The sequence below is a fragment of the Ipomoea nil genome, unplaced genomic scaffold (assembly GCF_001879475.1).
Source record: "Ipomoea nil cultivar Tokyo-kokei standard unplaced genomic scaffold, Asagao_1.1 scaffold1074, whole genome shotgun sequence".
Classification (NCBI taxonomy): domain Eukaryota; kingdom Viridiplantae; phylum Streptophyta; class Magnoliopsida; order Solanales; family Convolvulaceae; genus Ipomoea; species Ipomoea nil.
Window position 1 is genome coordinate 3069156 of NW_017617502.1, and position 25845 is coordinate 3095000.

At 32.8% G+C, this 25845-nt stretch overlaps 2 protein-coding genes and 1 long non-coding RNA gene across 3 annotated transcripts; 2 read left to right on the forward strand and 1 right to left on the reverse strand.

Annotated features, from left to right (window-relative positions):
• Positions 1 to 143: 143 nt before the first annotated feature.
• On the forward strand, positions 144 to 24965 carry LOC109182888. The gene is made up of 4 exons (XR_002054460.1): positions 144 to 334; positions 20174 to 20180; positions 23868 to 23870; positions 24954 to 24965. It is a non-coding gene; the product is annotated as an uncharacterized LOC109182888 (long non-coding RNA).
• On the forward strand, positions 2966 to 10957 carry LOC109182885 (AUGMIN subunit 3). Its single transcript, XM_019333122.1, has 18 exons — positions 2966 to 3403; positions 4021 to 4057; positions 4249 to 4352; positions 4497 to 4692; positions 4960 to 5026; positions 5508 to 5611; positions 6089 to 6173; positions 6414 to 6468; positions 6841 to 6972; positions 7432 to 7501; positions 7881 to 7938; positions 8035 to 8090; positions 8414 to 8566; positions 9228 to 9339; positions 9423 to 9564; positions 9681 to 9756; positions 9908 to 10003; positions 10569 to 10957. Exons 1-18 carry the CDS (start codon positions 3228 to 3230, stop codon positions 10698 to 10700), a joined length of 1851 nt encoding a protein of 616 aa, XP_019188667.1. The 5' UTR covers positions 2966 to 3227; the 3' UTR covers positions 10701 to 10957.
• On the reverse strand, positions 15469 to 17262 carry LOC109182886. Its single transcript, XM_019333123.1, has 4 exons — positions 17141 to 17262; positions 16835 to 17038; positions 16539 to 16748; positions 15469 to 15847 (listed from the first exon to the last, which is right to left on the reverse strand). Exons 1-4 carry the CDS (start codon positions 17150 to 17152, stop codon positions 15794 to 15796), a joined length of 480 nt encoding a protein of 159 aa, XP_019188668.1. The 5' UTR covers positions 17153 to 17262; the 3' UTR covers positions 15469 to 15793.
• Positions 24966 to 25845: the final 880 nt, after the last annotated feature.

The following is a 25845-nucleotide window of genomic DNA, read 5'->3' on the forward strand; positions in this document are numbered from 1 at the left end:
ATATTCAAATTCGAAATGTCTAATTTCATTTTTTACTAAATTTCTCGAATAAATTAAAATAAAATGTAATAAAAATTTAAATTTAAATAGCATAACATTTTATATTAATATACTAATCAAGAATTCTTCAAACAAGATGAGCATGTTTCCCATCTCTTCTCGAGAAACAAGGGGGCTATCTCGTTGCAAAATTGTACTCAATTTCATATGTGGAAATTCCGCCAAGATCCTTCCTTTTATTCCCTAGTTGGGGGAATAATCCGCCCGAATCGTATTTTTGGTTAGGCAATGTGTGGTTGGGAAAGAAGGATCGATTTTTTAGCAAGATAGGAATGTATGGTCAAATATTCAATATGATTCCACAAGGGCTAGTTTCGTTCAAAGTAACGGATTCTAGCCAACTGAAAGGATCCTCTTATCAATCCAGAGATCATTTGGATTCCATTAGTAATGAGGATTAGAATAACAACAAAAGGTCAATCATCAAATTCATAAATTAAATTATAAAATAAGAATTTTAAGTTTGAAAAACTACACTTCAACTATAATCCAACCATCATGCTCGCAATATGACATCACCGGCTTCTTCTTCCTCCTACAAAAATAAAAAATAAAAAATAAAAAATAAATAAATTAAAGTTAAAGTTATTATAATTCAATCAATAAGATATACTAAATTACTAAAGTAGAACTTACTTGTGTCATAATAGGCTTATTGATCCCATGAAGTTGACGAACCCAATATGCTCCACAAATCAAAACTTGCACCATATCAGAAGATAGTTTAGCACGTAAGGATCTAAAACTCGGGTACCTGCACTAAATGTGACTTCTAATGCCACGGTGCTAAATGGAATAGCTAAAACATCACGTGCTTATTTAGACAAAATACTGAACTTTAATTCATGAGATTTCCACCAAGCTAAGGCATCAAATTCAGAGGTTACTTCACCATCTTGACACCTATAAACCCCTTCCTCCAAGTAAATGTCAAACTCCGATTTGTTTGGAGTTACACCTTCAACACTGTCCAAATATTTATCATACAAAGACAAACTAGAAATGATTACTTTTCCTTTAGAAGTAGAGCATGTAGAAGTAACAGACAAACTCCCCACATGTGACACATAAGAACTACCTTTTTGATTTCTCATGTTATCAATTTCAACATATTCATAGAACAAGTCATATAATGCATTCCGAACCTTCATCACATTTATACATGCATCATTCGCATTATATATCTGGTTGAAAGCAAAATCAACCAACCTCATTTTGTACCTAAGATCAAATATTGCTCCAATAAACATCAAAAGATTGCAATACCCCTAAATTTAGAATGATGTGTTGCTTTTTTGTTAGTCACATTTTTTATATGGCTGACTACTAACAAATGTTGGAGGCTACACTTAATCTTCCTAAGTTTATTGGCTACTAATTTGTGTAGGCTATATAATTATATGTTTTTTCCCCATTATTTGCTTCATCTAAAAACAAATAAAATATAATTATCTCATCCACTCAACTTGCACTAAATCTAAAACCAATGTCTAAAGTCCAATAAATATATGTTTTTTTTTTCATGATATGTTAAAAAAAAGATTGTATCTCTAATAAAATACAACAATACACAAAAAATACTATTTAGATTAAAATAGTAATCCACTACATTCACCTTTTGTATAAACATCTACAAACAGTTAATTAACATATTAAAATAAGTAAATTGCATATATTACTCATTAGGTATGAACTCTGTTATGGTAAATTCTAAGGTATACAGTCGGAGACATAGTCTCGTAATCTCGTGAACCCTAGATTGGGTGAATAAGTCTACTCTACCAATCAAGGACGAGGTCGACAAGTGAATATAATGTGGTCAGGAGTGTCAGAGTTAGTTCAAGGTTCAAAGTCATTCTCATTAGGAATTAATGCGCCTTTTATAGGGTGGGGGCGGGGGGAGGGGGGAGGGGCAATCATGTTGGGCTATCGACATGTCTTACACGTTTTGGATGTAGGTCGGGCGATCACTGTTGTTATTCAAAGTGTTTAGATGAGGCTGGAAAGTGATAAGATGTGATATGACTAATTTCCGTCTTAGGAGTACCTTTGGGGTTGTTATAGAGGAAAACGCTCAGTGATCGGTCATGCTAATGGACTTCCCGGTTAGGTCTGATTGGGAATGGTTGATATGGCATGAGTTGAAGGGGTTCAATCGGGTGCTTATTCAGATCGGGAACTCAGGTCGGAAAATAGGGTTGGTAGTAGTCGGAGATAGTTGGTCTCGACCATCGTTGTACGGATATGTCCGGTCGTGCTCGTATATTCCCTATCAAACTAAATGAGATATCAAAAAGAGCAATTTATATTCAACAAAATGAAAAGTTGTAATAAACTAACATATTAAACTTACAAATATGTGCATCTTCAATCCTGAATAATCTTCTGTAGAGTTTTGCAGTAAGAGTAGCGTATATATTAACATTAATGGAGAAAATTTGCAAAATTTTTACAAAATGATTAATATTTTTTTTTTGAAATATTCATAATTCTTTACAAATTAATATTTGAAATCTCCATCACTGGGGTTCAAATATCTGACCACTCATTTTGAACGATAATCAAATGCCGTTACACTACATGGTAGTGGGCTACAAAATGAGCAATATGTTCATTAATAATTTGAAACTTCAAAATAAATTGTCATGCATGGTTAACAAAATATATAAATAATGGATAGTTACTTTCAACATAATTAAAGACAAAATTTGTATAGGACTAATGACTACCATGATATACCATAAAAAAAAAAAGAAAAAGATGAACTAAAACAGTTATTTTTTAAATTATTTTTAATATATATTTAAATTAGTAATAATATATAATCTTTTCCCTGCATCACACATAAAAACATACGGATTAGTTAATTATTATACTCCGTAATTACTATGTTTTGGGAGAAAGTAAAGGCAAAATGGCTATTTTCCCAGATTGTGAAATTCAAATTTGGTAAAGCTCATGAAAAAATCGCCCAATCGACTTTGGCCGGCGCCAAAAGCAGCTCTCACTCTCTCCCTCACCGAAAGGCCTATCAGTTTTGCTACACAATTGCAATGAAAATGGCCCAACTGTAACCGCCTCTGCCTCGGATCTGAAGCAACACCCACTGCTTTGCTGAAGAAGAGAGGCGGTGAAAGTAGCATAACAGTCGTAGTGAACAATCAAAGATGAGCGGTGCGCGTCTGTGCGCACTGCTGGGAGACTTGGGCTATGAAGGCCACGAATCGCTCGATCCCGACAGCTTTGAATGGCCATTCCAATATGACGACACTCGACCCATTCTCGATTGGCTTTGCTCTAGCCTCCGCCCTTCCAACGTCCTTTCGCCCTCCGAAGTTTCCCAGTGAAGTCCCCTTTCTTTTCTCAGCTCTCTAATTACAGTAGTTATTACAAAACTGAGAAACTCAAATGCTAATGAGAATTTCATTTTGATTACATACGGGAGTGTTATTTGTGACACCATAATTCACGCACTTGTTGCTCATGTACTCTTAATTTAATTCATTTTCTTGAAGCAATCTGGAATGATGCCATATCATGATAGTGATTGAGATTAGGGGTTTCACTCTAGATTTGGTTAGTATTATTGAGTAGTGATGTTGGGCCAATGTATCTATCATGTTTTGTCTTTTCTTCTTTTATTTATTTTTGGTACATATTTGGGAGGGTATTGAATCTCAAACCCCTTTGTAGAGTTCCGGGCTGATAAAGTTGGAATACGAGACACTTGGGGTTGTGGTCATAGCAAGAATGCATTCTTTGCCTTGACTCCACTTCCCTTTCATCCCATTCTCCAATTTGGCAATTGTTCATGTGCTTGATCTAACTGATCCGTTTATAATTTCTTTGGGTTTACTGTTTCATTGCTTTATGCAATAATTCCACTTAGCTTTATGTCAACTTTATTCAAGATATACTAACAATTCCTTTTATCACTGATCTTTTTTCTTGGCTCATTAGATATGAACAATTTCTACAAGAAGGGAAGCTCTTGGAGGTATAATTGTCACATATTCCCTTTTGCTCCATTTTTTGCACTCGTTTTCTGATGCTTCTGGGATCAAGCAGATCTTCCTTTTATTATTTATTTTATTATTTATTTATTTATTTATTTATTTATTTATTTATTTATTTATTTATTTATTTATCCTGTTCCAATGTAAATTTTATTTTTAATTGGCTTAACAGGGGGAGGACTTAGACTTTGCTTATGATAGCATTTCAGCCTTCTCAACCAGGAGGGACAACCAAGAAGCAGTTTTTGGAAGTGAAGAAGGATTGAAAGACATAAGGTGATTGCCATTATATCTTCTTATGTTTACACTTGGAAGAAAAATGAAACCTGTGTCATGATTGTCAGTATATTATGATCCAAGTTTCATTAGTTTGTTAATATTGCCAAAATGACAGCCTATGGGGCATGCTTCTTTGTTCAGGGATGCTACCGTAGCTTTAAAATCTGAAGCTTTGGAGTTGCAGAAACAGCTTAGGTGTTTGCAGTCTCAGTATGACATGCTCACTGGCCAGGCCTCATCATTAATTCAGGGAAGAAGGGCAAGAGTTGCTGCTTCATCTGTTGTTAATGGACAGCTGACCGCTATTGACGATAGCCTTTCAGCAAGGAATTTGGAGGTGCGGCAAATTTAATAAAATGTTCTTTATTAACTGATGGAACTGGCATGTATTCCTGTATACATGGCTATTCCTATTGGGAATTATCAATTTTTGTTTTTGTTTTTATTGTTTTTTGTTTTGTTTTTTTTTGTTTTTTTTTTTTTGTTTTTTTTGTTTTTTTTTGTTTTTTTTTTTTGTTTTTTTTTTTTTGCAAAGAATGTTTAAAAAAATAATCTGCTGATAGAAGTTATTGTATAAGATTTTAAATTGGTTTGCTATGTTTAGATGAATGCAGTTCTTGGAAGGATGGTTTCTACAGCTCAAGAATTGACACATTATCACTCAGGGGATGGTACTCTATGTCTTGTCTGATTGTCTAAAATTTTCTCATTGTCTATGGAGTTTATCTGATGTGCATATGAAATAAAATTGAAGGTCTTTCCACGCATCCATAGATGTTCAGTTTGACAAATTAAATACTCCCTCTTTCCTTAAAAAAATGTCCACATTATATTAGGATGCTAAAAACAATTGTCCCTTTCTTTCAATACAACCAACATTTATAACTTCATTACCTAAATTCTCTTTAAATAAGAATTTGAGATGCTTGTTACCTATACATTAAAGCTCAATTAAAAAAATTCCTTGTACTCTTAAATTTACTGTGCATTTATCATGGACAAAAAAAGAAAATATATCATGCATTAAATATATTTTCCTAAATTTCTGTGTCTTGTCAATGGGGACAAATTTCTAGTAGAGGATGGTATATGATTTTCTATTACCTACATGGCAAGGATCACCCGAAATGTATATTATTTTTTTCATTGCAGAGGATGGTATATACTTGGCTTATTCTGATTTCCATCAATATTTGGTTGTGGATGCCTCATGTATAAAGGAGCTAAACCAATGGTTTACCAAGCATCTGGACACGGTAAATCTGTTAGCCAGTTACATTACTAACTTTTCCTCTCATAATGTTATCTTTTTAATCTGTTAACCTCCCTCACAGTATTTGAATTGACATAGAAGTTTGTGTAAAATGTTAACTTTTAGTCTCATAATGTTATCTTTTTTCCTCTGTTGCCTCCCTCATAGTATTTGAATTGAAATAGAAGTTTGCGTCAATTGTTATTGGGTCTGAATTAAAGGAAATTTCCTTACACATCATTTTGGTCAAAACATATTATTTTGGTTTCTTTTCTTATGTTTATAATACATGCTCATCACCCAGTGATAGGCACCTTAGAAACAAGATTAGCATGTACAGATACCTTTATTTTGTGCAGTGTCACACTGTCACTTTATTTCTTTGAATTTCTTTCTTTTGCTCTATGTAGATATGAGATGATAGTTAAGCAGTCAATAATTTCTCTTTCTTGTCTGGGTATTGTGATGCCACTTCATCTAGGGTCCTTACAGATTAGTTGCTGAGGAGGGGAAATCTAAATGTTCATGGGTCAGCCTAAATGATATATCAAACGTTTTATTACAAGGTATTTTTCTTTATGTCTTGTTCTATTTTCTCTCTGGTTTTAAGCTTTTGCTTCATATTAATTCATTTCATTTTTAGGGTACTTAAGGTGGAATGTTTAAACTAAAATTGCCTGGTCCTAACTAACAAGTAGTCACTTGCCTGGCAATTCACACAATCATTTTCCTGGAATTCAGAAAAGCTTCTGTTTTTGGCTGTTTCTGAATGTTTTTATACTTACCTTGTTCCTTTGATGTGGCAGATTTAGAAAAGTCCCACCATCAGCGTGTTTCGGAATTGCAGCGTCTTCGCTCCATGTATGTTCTACTTCTCGTGGACTTTCTGATGTTCTCATGAGTAAATTTATACTGTGATGACTTCAGAAAATTAGACTTTGGAATTGTTCCATTTTCTGATAAAATATTTTGATAGTTGGATCCTTTTGGACTTAAAAATTGAGGCAATAATATTTTGGAGACTATTATATATTGGCTTATATTCTAATGCTTGACCTTAAATTGAAGTCTGCAATCCAAGAGCTATATTGAGCATCAATCCCAAGTTGTGTGATTTGATAAAACCACTGGACCACAATAAAATAAACCCAAACCACATTCTAATTACTTGACTTTAGACTTTGCAAGGAATGTTGATTTACCTTGGCTTATGGCTGCCTAATTTTGTGATAGATTTGGTACAAGCGAGAGGCAGTGGATAGAAGCTCAAGTAGAGAATGCTAAGCAACAAGCTATTGTAACTACACTGAAGACTCAAGTTACATCAGATGAAGCTCACATTCATCTTGACCTTCATTCTCTTCGGTACAATTCTTACGCTTTTCTTTATTCTAAATATTCATGATAGCATTTGTTTGTTTTTCCTTCTTTTTCTAATAAAGAAGGCAAATATGTATGTATATGTTTATTGTGTTGGTTTGATTTAGGGACTTGGGGTTTAGGATTTAGTGCTGTGCCCGGCCATCATTTTTATGATTTATTTTTTGAGAACTCATCTACTGGATATGGGGTTCAGGATTAGCCCTGTGGGAGGTTAAGCCCCAGTCATTTGGCCTGAGTTCAAATCTCATATCACCCATTTCCTGTGTAAATTCTCCATGAGATACTTGTTAGGTCCAATTGAAATCTGCACCTCTAATCTTGTCAAAAATTGAGAACTGACATACTAGTATCTAGTACCACCAGTGTACAAATTGGAGATAATTCAACCTTGCCATGTAACTTTTTGCTGCTACTGTGTAATAGATTTTGTTTATTGTTTAGGAGAAAGCATGCTGAACTAGTTGGAGAACTTTCAAGCCTATATCGTAACGAAGAAAAGCTACTCTCTGAGGTTTGTATTTTATAAATGTTAACAAACTGTCCATATCAAGTGTGCTGTTCATATTTTCAACAATTATATTGTCCTACATGCTTGAGAGGGTGGGGATTGGTGGTGGTTACTTTTTCCCATTTCTTGTTTACTGTTGTGTTAGGAACCTGCCAATTGCTGCTCTGTGCTTGTAAAAAGCTCTGTGCTCTCAGCTATTGTCGCTCCTGCATGTTGTCTCTGATATTTGCATAGACACTTTGTTTTTTAAATTCACAAGACTTGTTGAAGACCACAATTCGGGCTTTTTCTTTGTTAAATTTGTGATATTGTGTAATGAATGGTTTGGATTTTAACACTGGATCAAACTTTAGTTACTTCCCTACTGTGATTCATCTTTCAGACAATACCTGATCTGTGTTGTGAGCTGGCTCAGCTACAAGATACATACATTTTGCAAGGTACTACTAGTCATTATTTAGATTTTCTTGTGGTCATGAAATAATGGTATTTCGAAATGATGTCTTTATAATATTATCTTTGCTGGAATGTTTTAGGAGATTATGATCTAAAGGTCATGCGCCAGGAATTGTATATCAATCGGCAAAAGATGGTATGTTCAGTACATGGAAAATGTTTTCCTTGTCCCTAAATATAAACAGCAATGTCCATTGTCCAACTTCTGGTTCCTAGATTATATTATTTCTTATACACTGTTGACTTTTCAAATTTGGATTAAGAGTTAAATGATTCACACCTGGAATATTTTGGTATCAACTTAAGTTGTACTCAAAGACAGTGAAGGGAATATGGAGTTTATAGGGAATTTTGTATTCAATATTTCGCATAAACTTGATTTATTACTTGTTTTCATGCATTTAGATGTGTTTATATTTTCCTATCCTTACGGTTATGTTATGGTATATGATTTTGCAGTTCATAAGCCATCTAGTTAATCTACTTTCAAGGCATCAGTTTTTGAAAATGTCATGCCAGCTGGAAAAGAAGACTATGCTTGGGGCATACTCATTGCTTAAAGTTATTGAGTCAGAGCTGCAGGGGTACCTATCAGCAACCCAAGGCCGAGTGGTAAATAAACACCTTCCTACATCATTTGCTTTGCCCTTTCGTTACCAAGTTATTAATAATTCAAATCAAGGTACTTAAAGCTTTTGGGGTTGAGAGGGAGGGGGAGGGGGAGTATATGTAGTTTTCCAGTTATATTACTAGACTTTCATATGAATGATTGTGAAGAAATCAATTTTTGGAAATGAGGTTTAACTTGACTTTTCAAGTTTGGGAGGGAGTAAAATATATACAGTAGTATTATAATGAATTTACATGGTAACAGTTTATAGTGACTGGTAATTTATAAATAATTGGCAATTTCAAGGGTATACTTGGGGGCTGAATTGGAATTAACCCTATAGTTTTGATGGATACATATGTGAATTCTCTATGATTTTTGAATATGCAAGCTGAATTAAATTTATTTGCATTGATGTTTTTAATAAAGAGGTGGATTTAAAATTTGATTTTGCTGAGTTTGGAAACGAGTTCCCCTAATTACTGTTTATGCCCTGAAATATACTATATATAACTGTTTAGAGAACAGTTTGATGAACCAGTAGAAAAATTTAGATAAGAGCAGTCTAGCAGTCTTTGGGCACCTCAAGGAACTCATATTTGTTCTATTTTATGGTTGGCTTGCTGTAGATTACACAAACTATTTCATTTCATTTCATTTTAGGATCGGTGTATGGAATTGATTCAAGCTGCATCTGATGTTCAAGAACAAGGGGCTGTGGATGATCGTGACACTTTTCTTCATGGTGTCAGAGACCTTTTAAGCATTTACTCAAGTAATCACTCTCGCAATCAACATACATAATGCAATGATGCTTTCTTTTTCGAGTAGTATTTTTATAGTTGTTTCTTTGTTTAGATGCTCAAGCTGGTTTATCAACATATGTTTCTGCACCGGGCATTATTCAGCAGATATCTAGCCTTCGTTCGGACCTAATGACATTACAGTATGATCTTGAGCATACCCTTCCAGAGGACAGATATAAATGTATAAACAAATTGTAAGTTGATTACCGTTTTTATCTTCTAGTTTGGAATGCAATTTTTCCAAGACATGCCATGGGGAATGTCAATCCACATCAAACATCTTCTGACTTTCTTCCTTGTCGCATGCTAGGTGCACTCTTGTCCAGAGTTTACAGCAACTATTATTTGCATCATCAACAACAGCTCAACCAATATTGACTCCAAGGGTATCTGTCTGCTACTAAGTTTCTATTTTGTGCTTTTTGATTTTTCCTTTTGGCTCGTTGTCTGTATTATATTAAAATCGGGTTTCAAATTTAATTGCTGTCTCTAGCATTATGCAACCCCCTCGAATTGATGATTTTGTAATCCTTGCAGGAATTAATGAAAGAGCTTGATGAAATGGAGAAGGCCAATGCAAAACTCTCAACTGCAGTTGAAGAAGTGACTCATGAGCACTGGAAGAAGAATGAGGTAACCTTCTTTGCTTCGCACAATGCCATTATAATCTAAGAATGGGCGAGGGTCACTCAACGGGGCTAATAATGCACATGGGTCAAACCACACTAAAGATTGAATCCGATCAATTAGCTAGTCTAATCCATAGCCTTATAAACCCATGGGTAGACAACCGGGTGAATACAAAGTGGACCGAACATGCTCTGGTACCATGTTAAAATCTATGAATGGGCCAGGGTCACTCAACTTGGCTATAATGCACATGGACCAAACCACACTAAAAGATTGAATCCAATCAATTAGCTAGTCTAACATATAGCTTTATAAACTCATGTCAACGTTGGACTCTTAACAAATGTCTTCATTGTCATCTCAATACATGTGCACTGCTTTTCATGACTACAGTTAGAATTTTCTCTTTATCATCCAAGTTTACATTGTGTTATTAGCTCCTAATGGCATGTTACACAAGTGTTACAAGTCTTCGTTTAACACAATCTCTAACATGTCATAAAGTGTAACCAACCAATTCGTTCATTTCTCGTACATGGCAACTCTCATCACTCCTCGTCTCCCACAGATTGTGAAACACCATAAAGAGGAGGTGGCACTTCAGAGGCGGGTGTTTGTAGATTTCTTCTGCAATCCCGAACGTTTGAGAAACCAAGTCAGGGAGCTCACTGCTCGGGTTAGGGCGTTGCAAGCATCGTAGAATCATCTTTCATACTGCTGATGTTTTGGTGTGAATTGTCGCCAGCCAGGCAGCCAGCTAAGGTTGTTTTGTTTTTTCTTGTATATGATGTATGATGTTAACTACTTGTATTCCCCTCAGGACATATAATTTGTATTAGTACACTCTATCCAACTGGGTTGTGGATTCTTAATTGATTGAGTAGTGCTTGTTTTTGCATAATAATGTGTCCCAAAAGTGAAAAAGTGAAGAATGGCAGTTTGAATTTCAGTTTGATCTGGACGGTTCAGGGATTCTTTGTAACAGCACGAAGACAATAAGATTTAGCAGATTCATACGCCAAGACTGGTAACCAAGAAAAGTGATGAAATATTCAGATTCAGTAATGTTCTATTCCGCCATATCACACTCATACTTTTTTTGTGGAATCCCAAAAAGTGCTAAAAAGAAATAGAATTTAGGCACCTGAAAAGCTTCACAATACTTACATTCATGTGCAATTGTTCAAATTTACTTTTTTATTTTTCAATTATAATAATAGGTTTTTTTTTTTTTTTTTGGAATAGCGTTTGATATTTTTATCATAGTGAGACTGCGCTTGTGAATTTAAAGTGGATGATATTTTGGGGTTTTTTTTCCAAGCCATTTTCCCACCTTGCAAGGTGGACCTTGGTCCTAAACGACGCATACATTGTGTATTTTTAGTATTGGAATTGTGAATTTCTATAATATAAACTGTGTTTCTAAGTCAACACATAACAACTGTAGAAGAGAATTTGTGAACACAATACTGGGTGTGTGACTGCAATATTTGAAAGGAATTTGTGAATACAAAACAAGGTAATCAATTGTCACTTGTTATACCTACCATGGACTAGGGTCGTCATTGCATTGTAGATCCTGATTCAAAAATTATGTGTATGCAGTTAATATATTATGTGCTTTCAGTTAATAAATTATGTGTTTGTAAATAAAGTGAAGACACGTAATTTGTTAACTAATACATATTAGGTGTGCTTGCAATTAACTTTTTTTTTTTTTGTGCATTTTGTTAACATATTATGTGCATTCAATTTATTTATGTAGGCACATAATATATTAACTGTAGACACATAATCTGAATGTTATTTCGTACCAGGATCCTCAATAATGCAAGGTGGACCCTGATCCATGGCATAATTTGTCCCAAAATGTCTTTCTTGGCTTCAAATTTATACTAACTAGCTAGGTGTGTGATTTATCCCATCTATATAACATAACACTTCTATAAAAAAAAACATTAAAGAAATGTTGTAATATTCTTCATATCATCTCAACACTTTTTTTTTGGGTAGAATCCCAAAAAGTGGTAAAGCACCAGAAAAAGGTTGGGATTGCCAGAATATGCATCTATCATGTATTCAAGAGAGCATAGATATGCATAGTTAACTTCATGTACTGTATTGCGCAGTTGTAAAGAAGAAAAAAAGTAGAAATCGGAATAGGAATTGCAGAACGAATGAATGAGAATTAATTCCTCAGTGTGTATCCAAACGACAGTGACAACTCCTATTTTGTATTCCCCCAAAGTTCTCCAACTCCCAAAACCAGATTCTTATTATATTGTGCTTTCATATTCATAAGTTCTCCGAAACGATATTAAGGAAACAGGAGAGAGAGAGAGAGAGAGAGGATATATGTTTGAGCCTTCGATCCAAACAAACATTTTTGTTTGAGTGGTTGAACAACAACCACCTTTTAGGTTTCATCCTTTAATGATTGTAATACATAGCCAACTAAAAGCAATTGCATCAACAAGCTAATGCTGCAATATTCTTTAATTTCATCACTTTTCTCACAATCAGATCAACTGGTCAAAACGTGAATGTATAGAAGTTTATGTTGTCGGGAGGGAAAGTTACAGGATCGAATCCCGACTCTTTGGTCCGCAACTGATAGGGCGATAGAGAAAGTATAAAACAGTTACTACCTTGTAATAGAGTTAATAGTACTAAAAAAATATATATTCACTCATACTAATAAATAATTGTGAGACAAAAATTGTAATATTGGCACTTTATATATTAAAAAAAAAAAAACAAAATTACAATGTTATGACTCACGCTAACATGTTTGGTTCATGAAATAGATTGAGAATGAAATAATATTTTTGAGAATAAAAAAATTTGGACTCTTGATATTGATAGATTAATAAATTTTAGTCCCCTATAAACTATGAATGCTACAATAATTAATTAGGTTAAATTACCACATGGACTATGACTATTCTCAAAGTTATTATCCATATCCATACGTTTGTTTTATTTCAGTTAGGATAATTAAGTTAATAATTAATCATGAGTGCGAACAAACATATAGATAAAAATGCATAAACAAAATTGAGACACTAAGATTTTAACATAGTTAAACATATATAGAAGACCCTAGTTCGGAATGAAGCTCAATACACTATACATTTTTAATTACATAAAACACTAAAATTTATACAAACAAGTACGGAACGTGAACACTTGTCTTTTTATGTAATTGAAAATTGAGAACATGACTCCCTTGTGCTGCAATGCTTGCAAGATCTCTCTTTCCTTTAGATGCATCTTCTGTGTGTAGAGGTGAACTCCCGTTCAAAAATATTGGTAACCAATTTTCTCAATGTTAGAGTGTAATCTCTATTGCAATATGTAAAAAGCTCTTGAGTGACATATTGTTTAATCCCTTTTAGAATGATAGAATTTCGTCCCCCACAATTCTCAAAGTATAGTAGTAATATAAACCTAACTATTTCCTTGTATAATTGAATATTAAAACTTCTAAGTATATAACAATAAACATAGAAAGAAACTTGATAGATTCTCTAGTATGACTTCAACAAATATTTTGACCACCTTACCATTCAAATCTGAGAATGGTTTCTTCTAAAAAGATGTAACCATGTGAGTTACCTTTCTAATACAAATATTACACTAACACATTATTTAGTAATTCATTTTATTTTTGAAAATAATATTCTCGAGAATGAGTTATTCCCTTTGCAAAGAGAATAACTATTTAAAAGAATGGCAGGTGCCTAATCCCAAGTTCTTGGGAATAGTTTTTTTTTTTTTTTTTTTTTTTTTTTTTTGTAATATCTAATTTATTATTATCTATTTTTGTTATGTATTACATATGTATTCTTTAATAATAATAATAATAATAATAATAAATACATTATTATTATTATGGGTAATTCTGTCTTTTAAATGCTTATTGAATTTCTAGTATTACTTAATCAATCCTACCTTCTTCCCGTTTGGTTCGCTGGAAAATATTTGAAGGGAAATGAAATTGAAATTCCATGGAAAATAAATTCCAGGAAAATTGATTCTATTGTTTGGTTGGTGGAAATGAAATTACTGTGAATATGGATTCTATTGTTTGGTTAGGTTTAGAAAGATAAGGAATAATGAATATAAAGATCAATATGCCCTTAAAAAGATGAATGAATAAATAGGTGCTTATGTAATTAAGAAACTTTTATACAGGTAAAACGGTACACTCATGTTAATTTTTTTTTTCCATCCTTGTGGAAAACAAAATTCCACCCCTTTGCAAAGAATTCATTTTCCTTAACTTTGAGGAATTCATTTTCCAATGGAAAATGTTTTCCATCCAACCAAACAACATAAACCAACATTTTCCTTCACTTTTTTTTTTTTTTTGAAAGGAAACATCAAAGTAGATTAAATGTCGAAAGAGAGTACAGAAAGAAGGGATGAAGGAGGAACAAATCTCCATTCCCTACGATCAGCAGTGAGTAGAGCCTCCCAAGCAAGGTGATGAGTTGCTCTATTTGCGGATCGTTTAACAAACATAAAGCTAATGTCAAATAGATCACTAGCTAGGTACCTAACGTCCTGAAGGATAAGATCAAAAGAGGTAATACAAGAGAAGTCCTTAAGACCATTGATTACAAGTTGAGCATCAGATTCAATAATGGTGGAGTGGATATTCAAAGACTTGAGCCATTTGAGAGCTTCTCTAATTGCGATTGCCTCCGCTGTTTTGGGATGGTACAAACTATCACATCGTTGATGAAGGGCAGCAACAAACTTCCCCTCCTCGTCTCTTAAGATAAACCAAAGCCAGTCCTTTTGTTACCAAGATCATTTGCAACATCTACATTAAGCTTAAACTTGCCATGCAGGGGTTTGATCCATCTTTGAGTAGCAGTATTGGCCGCCGGTTTGTCATGATTGCATTGGATGTTTTCCATCCAACCAAATACCCAAAGTCTATTACTCAATGAATCAAACAATGAAATATAATTCCTATTCTATACCATTTCTTACGGAATACGACTTCTATTTTTTCAAAATTTATACTGTGATCCAAAAGTGTGATAATATACTATATTATACATTTGTACATTGTACGTGTTTTGAAAGATGCATTGTCATTTTATTTACTTTAGACATAACACAAGATATAATTTGCAAAACAAACAATATTTAAAAAACTTGCCAATACTTGATAGTTGGTAAAAGTATGCAGAGTGGAAATTATACATGAAAAGTTGATATTCATTAAACATAAAAAGCAGGGCAAGCCGCCATGCCGGTAACCTAATTATACCATAAAACATGAGAGTGGCAATAAATTATTGAATGAAAGATTAGTGGGTATGGTTTGTGTGGGCAATAAAAGCTGAGTAAAGAAAGCCTTGAAACAGCACAGCAGTCTATAAGGCCAAAAATTGCAGAGAGCCATAATTACAACAACCACTAGGGGATGGAGATCGAAGAACAACTGAACAAGAAACCACCTTTCATTTACTGTTCATCACAAGAAACACCATCAACTTTTCTCTGCTACATTCACCCCCCAAACTGTTCCTTTCTCTCTCTCTCTCTCACATTACTACTACATACTGAGATACCCATATATATATATATTATAACTAAGGTAACTGGGCAAAACATTAGTATCAACTTCCAACAAAAATTACACACTTTTGAATCCATCACACCATCATTATGCCCATCATCATTTTAATAATGATGATAAACCATCCTGTCTGGTTTCCCCCATAAATTCTTGAAACTGTACATCTCTTTCACCCCACCACCCCTTCTGCTTCATCATGCACAAGAACAAGGTCGCAGGCAACTTAACAGAAATCCCCATACCCTCCTCTGCAATATTTAGTAAAATTGGAGTTGTTAAAAATTATATAACAACTGTTTCCATAAAGAAGGTCACAGGTTCGAATTTCACCCCAGTTCAAGATTAACATAATTGTTGATAAGATATTATAAATAAGTTAGTGTACTTTAAAAAATAAATAACTAACGACCTCATAAGTCCTAGAAAGCTAGGCTAGGAATAAAATAATACTCGCTCTTAATATTAATATATAAAATTTATATATTTATCAATGATTTTGTGGTTTAGTGGTCGAGTGACACGAGGTCATTTCTCCAAATAGGAGGCCGGCCATGAGTTTAATCTGAGAATGGTATTGACTATTTGTGTTTCAGTAACTTGAGAAAGTAGTTTATGAACAGATACTAAATTCCGTCTTGTGACCATAGCAGCAATTATTATTGCATGAACCATGGTCTACACAATTTAAATAAAAGGTATATTTTTAATATATTAAGAATACATTATTTATGTACATAAAATACATTTTTAATATACTAAGAGTACATTATTTTATATAATGTACTTTCAGTACAAAAATAATGTACCTTCACTACAAAAATAATGTACATTTAATATATTAAAAATGTATTTGATATTTATGGTCCACACATACAATAATTTACCCCTTAGCAGCAGAGGACTAAATTCATGGATAAATTTTGATAATGGGGTGGTTACCTGTTTGGGTTTAGAGTAGAGGAGGTCGGGAGAAATCTTGTAGAGATCTTCGTCGACGGCCTTAGGTGCGCGTTTGGGCGGAGGAGGAGGAGGCGGCGGCGCGTTATCGCAGTCGCAGTCGCAGACCACCCATGCATCTTTTCTTCCCTCTAGGCCTTTCCCTCCGCCGCCGCCGCCGCCGCCTACATTGTTGTACGATTGGGCTTTTCCCTGTTCATCATCACACCACAATTTTCAGAAAATCCGAACCCATCCAAAACCACAAATTTAAAAGCCACATTGCACCGCATTACTACCTTACGGCGGGGGACGACAATCATGGCCGGAGTGAGGATATGGTTGTCGTAGAGATCGCCGGCGACGTACAAATCCCCCGGGAGCAGGCCGGCCTGGGTGGCGGATTCGAAGCACTGGGTGAAGGGGATGGGGAAGTCTTGGTTACAGTCCCAGTTCCCAAACGCCGGGACATGCCTCTTCCTGGTCGTCAAGTAGGTGTAGTCCTGTTTGCGATGCCGCCGGCACCGGAGAAGAGGAGTTAGTGATAATGAAGAAATTGAAAGATGAAAAGAAAAAGAAAAAGAGTATGTAGTTAGTTTACTTACAGATACATCCATGGCTGGCCAATCGGAGAATATGTTAGTGGATGGGATTTGAATGTTAGATAAAGAAGCAATGGGAGTGGGGGTTTTAAAGAAGGGCAGAGAGCGAGGGAGCTGACGCCTGAGGCTACACGGTACAATAATATTTTAATACAAGTACGGAGTAGCCAGTTTTAATCAAGGCAACTAAGAAAGACCTCCCTACAATGAAGAGGGTGTCGACTAAGACTTAAGATGAGTCTTTAATAAATACGGAGTACTTATTAACTGATTTGATCAATGAGTTTGATTAGTTGATAGCACTTTTAATTATTAAAAAAAATGTTTGGTAAATTAATTAATAGCTGATAATTAACTGATAACATGCAAAATATTTTTTTAAAAAAAAAAAACTAATGAGAAAAAAGTTGCTTTAAACAATTTTTTTAATTTTAATTTTAGCATTTTAGAGCAATAAGCTGTTACAAATGACTAATTAATCAACACCCATATTGAATGTTTAACCAATTCAAACAACTAATAGTGATCAAATTAACTGGTTCAGTAGATATTATTTGGAGCAAGAAACTAATGTTTAAAACTCGACATTGATAGTCCTTGTTCGCACGGGTAATTTGGTCCTGTCTGCTGAGCTACTGAGTTATCATAATTTATATTATTCTAAATGCTTTGTTGGGCCGAGGTGTTTGGTGCAACTGGGGGTTAAGGATTCAACCTTTTGGAAAAAAAATGTATATGGTTAAGAACATCAGGGGTTTTTTTTTAGGGTTATTTGTGACAAATTAGAGAGAGAAAGGGAGAGAAAGGTAGGAGAGAGAGAAAGAGAGTTTGAGTTCATCCGCAAATGAGGAGTTATTTTAGAAATGGTGGGACCCACTAAAAACAAAATTTACTGTGCCCACTGTTGCGTGAGCATCACTACTGCGCCCAGCACGCGCCCGCTCAGGTGCGCCCCTAACATTTATTACTTTATTATTTAAAAAAAATAGTTTTGCTTTATTTTTTTTGCTTTATTTTTTTTTTCTTTTTTCTCCCCTTTTATGTTCTCTTTCCTAATCACACCTACAAAAACTCCTCAAAAACTACAAAAAAAAAAAACTCAACAATTGAATTGTGGATGCTCTAAGAGTATATTTTGAATTTGTGTCCTATCAATGAGGAGGTAATGAGTCAATTAAATCTTGAATTGAATTCACATCCTATGTCTAGAATAGAGTTTTAAGTGAAAATTTTCGTTAACTAAATCAGTACCTTGAAGTATAAGTCGGTTCCATTAACCAATCCACTAAAACCACACACTAAGACGCGCGGAGTTATTAAAATGGAAGAGATCTCCATATCATCTACACTCCCATAAATAATACCTAATTGTAGACTTGGCAATTCGTGTATACAGGTCCGTTAACGGGTCGACACGAACACGATAAAGCTAAACACGGACACGACACGTTATGGTAACATGTTCAAATTTTTAACACGAACACGAATACGATTTGTTAATGGGTTGACACGATAGACACGTTTTGTTAACAGGTTTCAAGTCGTGTCGACACGATATGACACGAAACCAGTTTAAACCCGCTATTTCTATTAATATATTTAAAAAATTAAAATTTAAAGTTAAGCTCTATAAAAAAAGAAATAAAATTTACAGTTCAATTTATTAAAGAAATTTAAAAATATTCAATTCATAAAATGATAAAATAACATCCAAAAATCATAATTAAAGGAGTCCATACTAATTTTTAGAATAAGAGTAAATACCGGCAGAGGTCCTCCGACTTTGATGGCACTGTCACTTTTAGTCCTCAATTTTTAAATTAACCACTTTAGATCCTCTTACTTTTTGTTTCTAGCCATCTATGGTCCTTTCGTTAAACTTGACCATCTAATGCCGTTTTCTAAAAGATAATTCAGTCCTTTCATAATTAATTTATTAATTATTATGTTTAATTTCCTCATCAAAATAGTCAGACAATGGTTTCCCCAGCTATGAACGTGTACAAAACCAGCTCATGAATCAAAATGGCTACAAAAGCTGGTACGAAGGTTGTGCCAAAACGACGTCGGGATATCTCGGTATGACTCGGCAAACATAATAATTAATAAATTAATTATGAAAGGACTGAATTATCCTTGAGAAAACGGCATTAGATGGTCAAGTTTAACGGAAGGACCATAGATGGCTAGAAACAAAAAGTAAGAGGACTAAGAGTGGTTGATTTAAAAGTTGAGGACTAAAAGTGGCAGTGCCACCAAAGTCAGAGGACCTCCGTTGGTATTTACTCTTAGAATAAAATGGAACACAATAAAAATTCAAATTTCAAATTATTATTGAACATCAATAATTGGTGTGTAGGATATTGGCCTATAATGTAGTAAATTCATCACTAATTAGTCATGTTCATAATATCTTTGTAATCTCATTCATGATGATTCTTAGCGGGCTATAAACATGTTGGGTAAACGGGTTCGTGTTAACGGGTTAACACGATAATGTTAACAGGTTAAACGAGTTCTTAATAGGTTTAATGGGTTGACCCGTTAATACACGAAACATAACGGGTCCTTAATGGGTCAACCTGTTAACGACCCGGGACACGTTAAGGCTAAACACTAACCCGTTATTTTCGTGTCGTGTTAACGGGTCGTGTCGATAATTGTCAAGTCTACCTAATTACACACACCATTCACAAAATATGGTTCACATAATAATAATTGTATAATGTAATAACACTTCCAAAGTTAAGAGTTAGACTTATTCCATGTTCTTTAATATTTTTCATTCTCAATCTATTACACTGCATTGCATGAATCAAACATGTAAAATTTAACTCAAAAACATTTTTAATCAGTAAATGTTTTAATTAAAGAGTAAATCAATTGATTCTGATCCATTTGATCAATAATGTTTAATTTATTTTCATTCAATACAATGAATACTATACAAATTAAAGTAGTAAACAATTAGCACATAATTAGATCACCAAACTCAACTAGTGTCTATTATTAACAAGACATGGGGTGAAAATTAAGAGCGTAGGTTTGGTTTAACTTTGTGTTGAGGGTGGGTGTCTGTTAAAGGCAAAAAGTAGTAGTAGTAGTAGTAGGGTAGTAGGGTACAAGTAATTAAATGAATATATATAGATACTGTGTGGAGGTAAAGTGTGAGGATCGGATCAAAAGAGATGTACGCCAAAATATTAGTCGTAACAACTACAGTAACAGTACTATAGCCACGAGTGATGATATAATGAAGAAGAAAAAGTTGATGAAGTAGTGAAGTAAGCAAAATAGTAAGCCCATATTTTAGTAAACAAATTGGATCGGAGAAGTTATGGAGTGTTTGAATGGCATGAATTGTAATTCAATTACAATGAAATTTAACTGAAGTAGAAATTTTAGTATTTTTTAGCATGGAAGGGCCTGGAAGGGGAAAATAAGAAAATGATTTTTTGTTGCCCTTGATTATCTACAAATCTAATAAGAGTCAATAAAGTTACGCTCCTAACAGGAATTAAAATATTTGGTGTAATTATTTGTTGAAATGAATGGTCCATATTATTTTGATTTTAGTATTTTTTTTATTAGATTTCTTATTTTACCTTCTATTATAAAATTTAACATGAACCTTGGTTAATTAATTTGAATCAGCATTGTACATTGATGAAACGGTACACCTAATTTACAGTATATATTCAACACAGATGAGAAACTATGTTGGTCTATTATCATTGTCTTTTTTGGGAGAAGGAGGATTTGATTCTATCTGTTTTTGAAGGTGCATTACAGTAAGGCACTAAAATTGCAGTGAAGCACACCAGAGGACAGATCAAATCAAGAATTCATTTCTGGCGGATGTGGCAACAAGAGGAAGTATGAATCACGCCAATTAATATGATTGTGTTGCAAAAAACTATGCTTAGGGTACTATCCAGTGAGGGTGCTTCCCTTTAAAATTTCTATTGCACCAATTAATCCAACATTTCTTGAAATATTTACTTTTATGAAAAATTTAATAATCTTGCATTAATATAAGCAGGATACAAAATGACATATATATATATATATATATATATATATATATATATATATATATATATATATATATATATAAACAGATAAATTTTTGAACATTAATTTAAAAATAAACATTAAACATTAGATTATTCACGTACACCATGAACGTGTGGAACTAGCTATTATTATATAAGAGCATTTTAATCTTAATATCACTTACGCTACTTTCACTCTTAATAATTCAATTTATTTTTATCAAATAATATTTTTTTAAAAAAATTAAATAATGTAATTTAAATTCCTACTTTATTATTATTTTTTCATTAAATTATATGTTTTTTTAAATTTAATTCACTCTTTTCGACCATACGTTTTGTTATTAGCAGAGAATGGATGAGACATAGCGGTAAGGCTGGAGAGAAAAGACATATGTAATCAATTCATGGATAGATGTGAACTTAATTAATTGCTTTATTTTTTTTTTTTGTTATTTATTAATATTAATATATGTATATATGATTTTGCATGCACCATGTTTGATGTCTGATACAACATGCATGTGTTATATGAACAGTACACACGGTTTTCGACTGTAATTTGGTGAACATGGGAAACGTAAAAACTCATTGTCCCATCATCATTTATATCATCTCCTCTTACTAAATTTCATATGAGGTAAATATATTATTCTCTATGTCTAGTTTTAAGTGTATGATTTTTAATTTAATTTTTTATAATATTAAAATATAAAATTTATATATTTAAAAATTATATTAAAATATTATTTAACTAAAAAATTAAGTTTAAACTAATTAAAATTATTACAGAAAATAAGTAATAAAGAAAAAATTTACTTAAGTAATGAATAATAAATATGATAAGTAAAATGAGACTGAAGGAATATATATTAATGGGATAAAAATGACAACACCAAATGTAAGATTGTCAACAACAAATTTTTTTTTTTTTGGGTGTCTTTTAAGTCATCTCATTCCTTAAAATATTTTTTGACGTCTGTTTACTCAAAAGTGGATTGAAGTTGAATTTTTCTGGAAAAAAAAAAAAAAGACATTTTTGTTTACTTTAGAAATATGTAAAATCACAAATAGTTTCTTTTCGTTTACATTAAAAAAACAAATAGAAATTTTGTCCACTTGTCCAACGAACAATAAAATGGATAGAAAGTTTATCAAATATGTTTAAATGTGTTCCATTCACCCTAAGAATTATTCTTATATTCTACCCTAAGAATCAGTGATATTACTCCATCATCAACAAATAATGCCTTTTGCAATGGCAATGGAAGATGGTACAAGGATGGAGATACTTCAATTCAAGTCCGCATAGGTAGCTTAATTGGTTCTTAGGTGACAAATTATAGACAAAAACATAAGATTAAGCCTTGACAACTGCAATGTCGAAGTTTCACCCTTTTTATATGAGAATGACGGCTAAGAGTGTCTCCAAGAGTCAAAATTTTTAGACTGTTTTTAGTGCCAAAGTAGGATAGAGAGAAGAAAGAAAAGAATAAAGGAGGAAAAAGATATTCACACACGAAAAAAAAAGGTCATATTTATGCGCCTAGCTGGGCACGGCAGTATACCCAACGCGCAGCTAGCTAGCGTTACAATTTTTTCTTTTTTCCCCATTCAATGAGTCCTACAAAAATATTCTATCGGCAAGAGAAAAAAATTGCAAAATATCTCATCCCCAACAGCCAAAAACTTCCCATCCAATTTTTGCTTTAGAAAAAACCATCCAAAAAAAACTCTTTTAAGAGATATTCTAATAAGTCGTTATCGTGATTTACTTCTCTACAATCTTGTAAAATCTCTTGGACTCCAAGAAATTTGTCTTTTATAAGCAAAGAGCTACTTCAATTCCTCTGTCCCTGAATAGTATTTCTTTATTTTTACTTTTGTTGACTGTTAGATGCTAAGAGAGACAAACACATACACACATGTATATGTATATATTGTAAGTATCACTAGGTTAAATTCCAAGTGACAGTAGCAGGCAGCAGGTAAAATATATAGTAAAGCAAGGTGGCTTTGGGGGGGGGGGGGGGGGGGGGGGGTCCTCCTGTAGTCCTGTAGAATTTTGATTCTAATTTCTCCCATCTCAAAGCAAAGTCAGAGCCCAAAAAAAAACCCCAAAAGCATCAGACTTGAAAATGGCTTTTTAACCCCACACGCGTCACCCTAAATTTGCTTTGTGCTTCGTGCGCCAGTGCCCTACATACCATCCACCCCCACTCCCACACCCACCCCAAACTACCAAAAGCAATTTATAATAAAGAATTTTGAATTTATATCAATCATGTTTAATAAATGGTTGTTAACTGATAATTGTTAGTTGTTAATTGATTGGGTTAATTAAAGAGTATAACTAGTTAATAATATTAGATGATGGTAGAAAAATGTTTGATAAATTAACTGTTAGCTGATAGTTGTTTGATATAAATTTTTTTAAAAAAATTAATTGAAAAAGTTATTTTGAGCAACTTTTTAAATTTTATCATGTTGGAGTTAAAAAACTAATTAACAAAATACTTATATTGATTTTTAATCAAGTTAAATAAGTTAAAATTGATTAATAAGCTAATTATTTTATCAAACAAGGTGATAATAATAATAATAATAATAATAATAATAATAATAATAATAATAATAATAATAATAATAATAATAATAATTGTTAATATATAAAGTGTGTGTGTGTGTGCGTGAAATGTAGTGAATGGGCGGGGTCAACATCTCTGGGGATTTGCAGGTTTGAAGGTTTGAATTGTGGTGTATGTACTACTGCACTGTGATCTTTCAGAAACAGACCCCCTTAATGGCAATAAAAGATTTTGCACTCGAAATTGTATTAGCTTCTACCCTCTCAAATCTCAACATTCAAGTCCTTTAGTCAAACCCTCAAATAGGTGTCTACATTTTTAATAGGAAAAATGACACCTTTAAATTATATGTTTAGAGCATATTTTTCTTTTGAATTATTCATATAAGTATATTAGTCCTTCAATTATTTTAAAAGTGATAATTTTTTTTATATATTAAATTGACATTTCTACTCTAGTAAATATTTTATTTATTTTTCTTCTTCAATAAATTATTACTTATACGTAGGGATTATCACAGTTCGATTCGAACTGAACTGGACACTATAGCAATCGAATTGAAAGTTTTTGGTTATGATTCAGATCCAGAACCCAATATTTGAATTTCAATTTATTAAAATTATGAATTGAAAAAACTAGATTCTGAACCGTGAACCGGAGGTTCGAATTGGAACAACTACTAGCATTAGTTTAAAATTAGAATTATAATATTTACAAATAGCGTATGTTCTTTTTTACATTTATTTTTATTCTCACATATAAGTATATATGACCGCGATTTGTTTTGATTTGGATCGCCAGTTCATGGTTCCGGATCCAGTTTGAACTGCTGGTTCAAACCTTATTTTAAAATTTTATTTTTTATTTTTAAAATAGTCTAAATTCAACAATAAATGTATATTTTTTCCAATTTGAAACATGAACCTGTCGTTCCAGTTCGCGATTTTAATAAACTCTAAATATCGGGTTTCGATTCTAAATTGTAATAGGAATATTTCGGTTTGGTTGCTATATTGTCTGTTCAGTTTGAACCAAATCGTGGTCATAATTTGTTGGAGAAGAAAAATAAATAAAATATTTATTTTAAGAGTAAATATGTCCATTTAACATTTTAGGGAAAAAATTGTCACCTGAATAATTCAGAGGGAAAAGTGCTATAAGTATATAACTCAGAGGGAAAAGTGTTATTTTCTCTTTTTTTTTTTTTATATGATTTTTTTTAAAAAAAAAATTTTGGTGCATATATGATATATGTCAATAAATTTATTATAGGTTTAAACTATAAACTTGGTCCCTGTAATGATAAAATATGGCAAATCGCGAAATGTACCTCAGTGACGTGAGTTACACTTGTGTGAGACCGTCTCACGAATCATTATTTGTGAGATGGGTCGTGTCAATATGAAAATATAATAGTACAATATAATATACTTTTGAAAACAAATGTAATATTCTTATATTTTTGATGTAAAAGTATTACATTTTTCATTAAAAGTATTACGATTTCCCTTATAAGTAATGTTGGTAAGTGTTTGTTACTTATAAGGAAAAATGTAATCCTTTAAAAAAATGTAATATTTCTAAATCAAAACGTAAAAACATTACATTTTTTTTATATAAGTAATAAATATTGTACTACTTATTAGTATTATATTTTCTAGTATAAATATTACATTTTATCTTGACCCGATCCGTCTCACGGACAAGGATGTGTGAGACAATTTCTCGACACAAATTTTTGCCCATTAACATAAGATAAATGCTTACTTTTTGCCGGCAAATTATTGTATGGACCATGGTCCACACAATGTTATGTGGATCATAACAAAAAGTACATTTTTAATATACTAAATGTACATTATTTTTGTACTGAATGTATATTATACAATATAATGTACACTCGGAACAAAAATAATTTATATCCCCTGTATACAATATACATTATTTCTATACTAAATATACATTATTTTTGTACTGAATGTACATTATTTTATAGTAGACAAAATATGGTCTACACAACTAATGATTGCTTTTTGCCTAAGATCCCCTATTGAGGATTCAATAA

Coding starts and splice junctions, on each gene's coding strand:
- LOC109182885 (XM_019333122.1), top strand. CDS start 3,228: ATGAGCGGTGCGCGTCTGTGCGCACTGCTGGGAGACTTGGGCTATGAA. Junction 3,404..4,020: donor TCGCCCTCCGAAGTTTCCCA/GTGAAGTCCCCT, acceptor TTGGCTCATTAG/ATATGAACAATTTCTACAAG. Junction 9,565..9,680: donor TATAAATGTATAAACAAATT/GTAAGTTGATTA, acceptor GTCGCATGCTAG/GTGCACTCTTGTCCAGAGTT.
- LOC109182886 (XM_019333123.1), bottom strand. Junction 16,749..16,834: donor TTGTCGTCCCCCGCCGTAAG/GTAGTAATGCGG, acceptor GATGATGAACAG/GGAAAAGCCCAATCGTACAA. Junction 15,848..16,538: donor TCTACTCTAAACCCAAACAG/GTAACCACCCCA, acceptor TAAATATTGCAG/AGGAGGGTATGGGGATTTCT.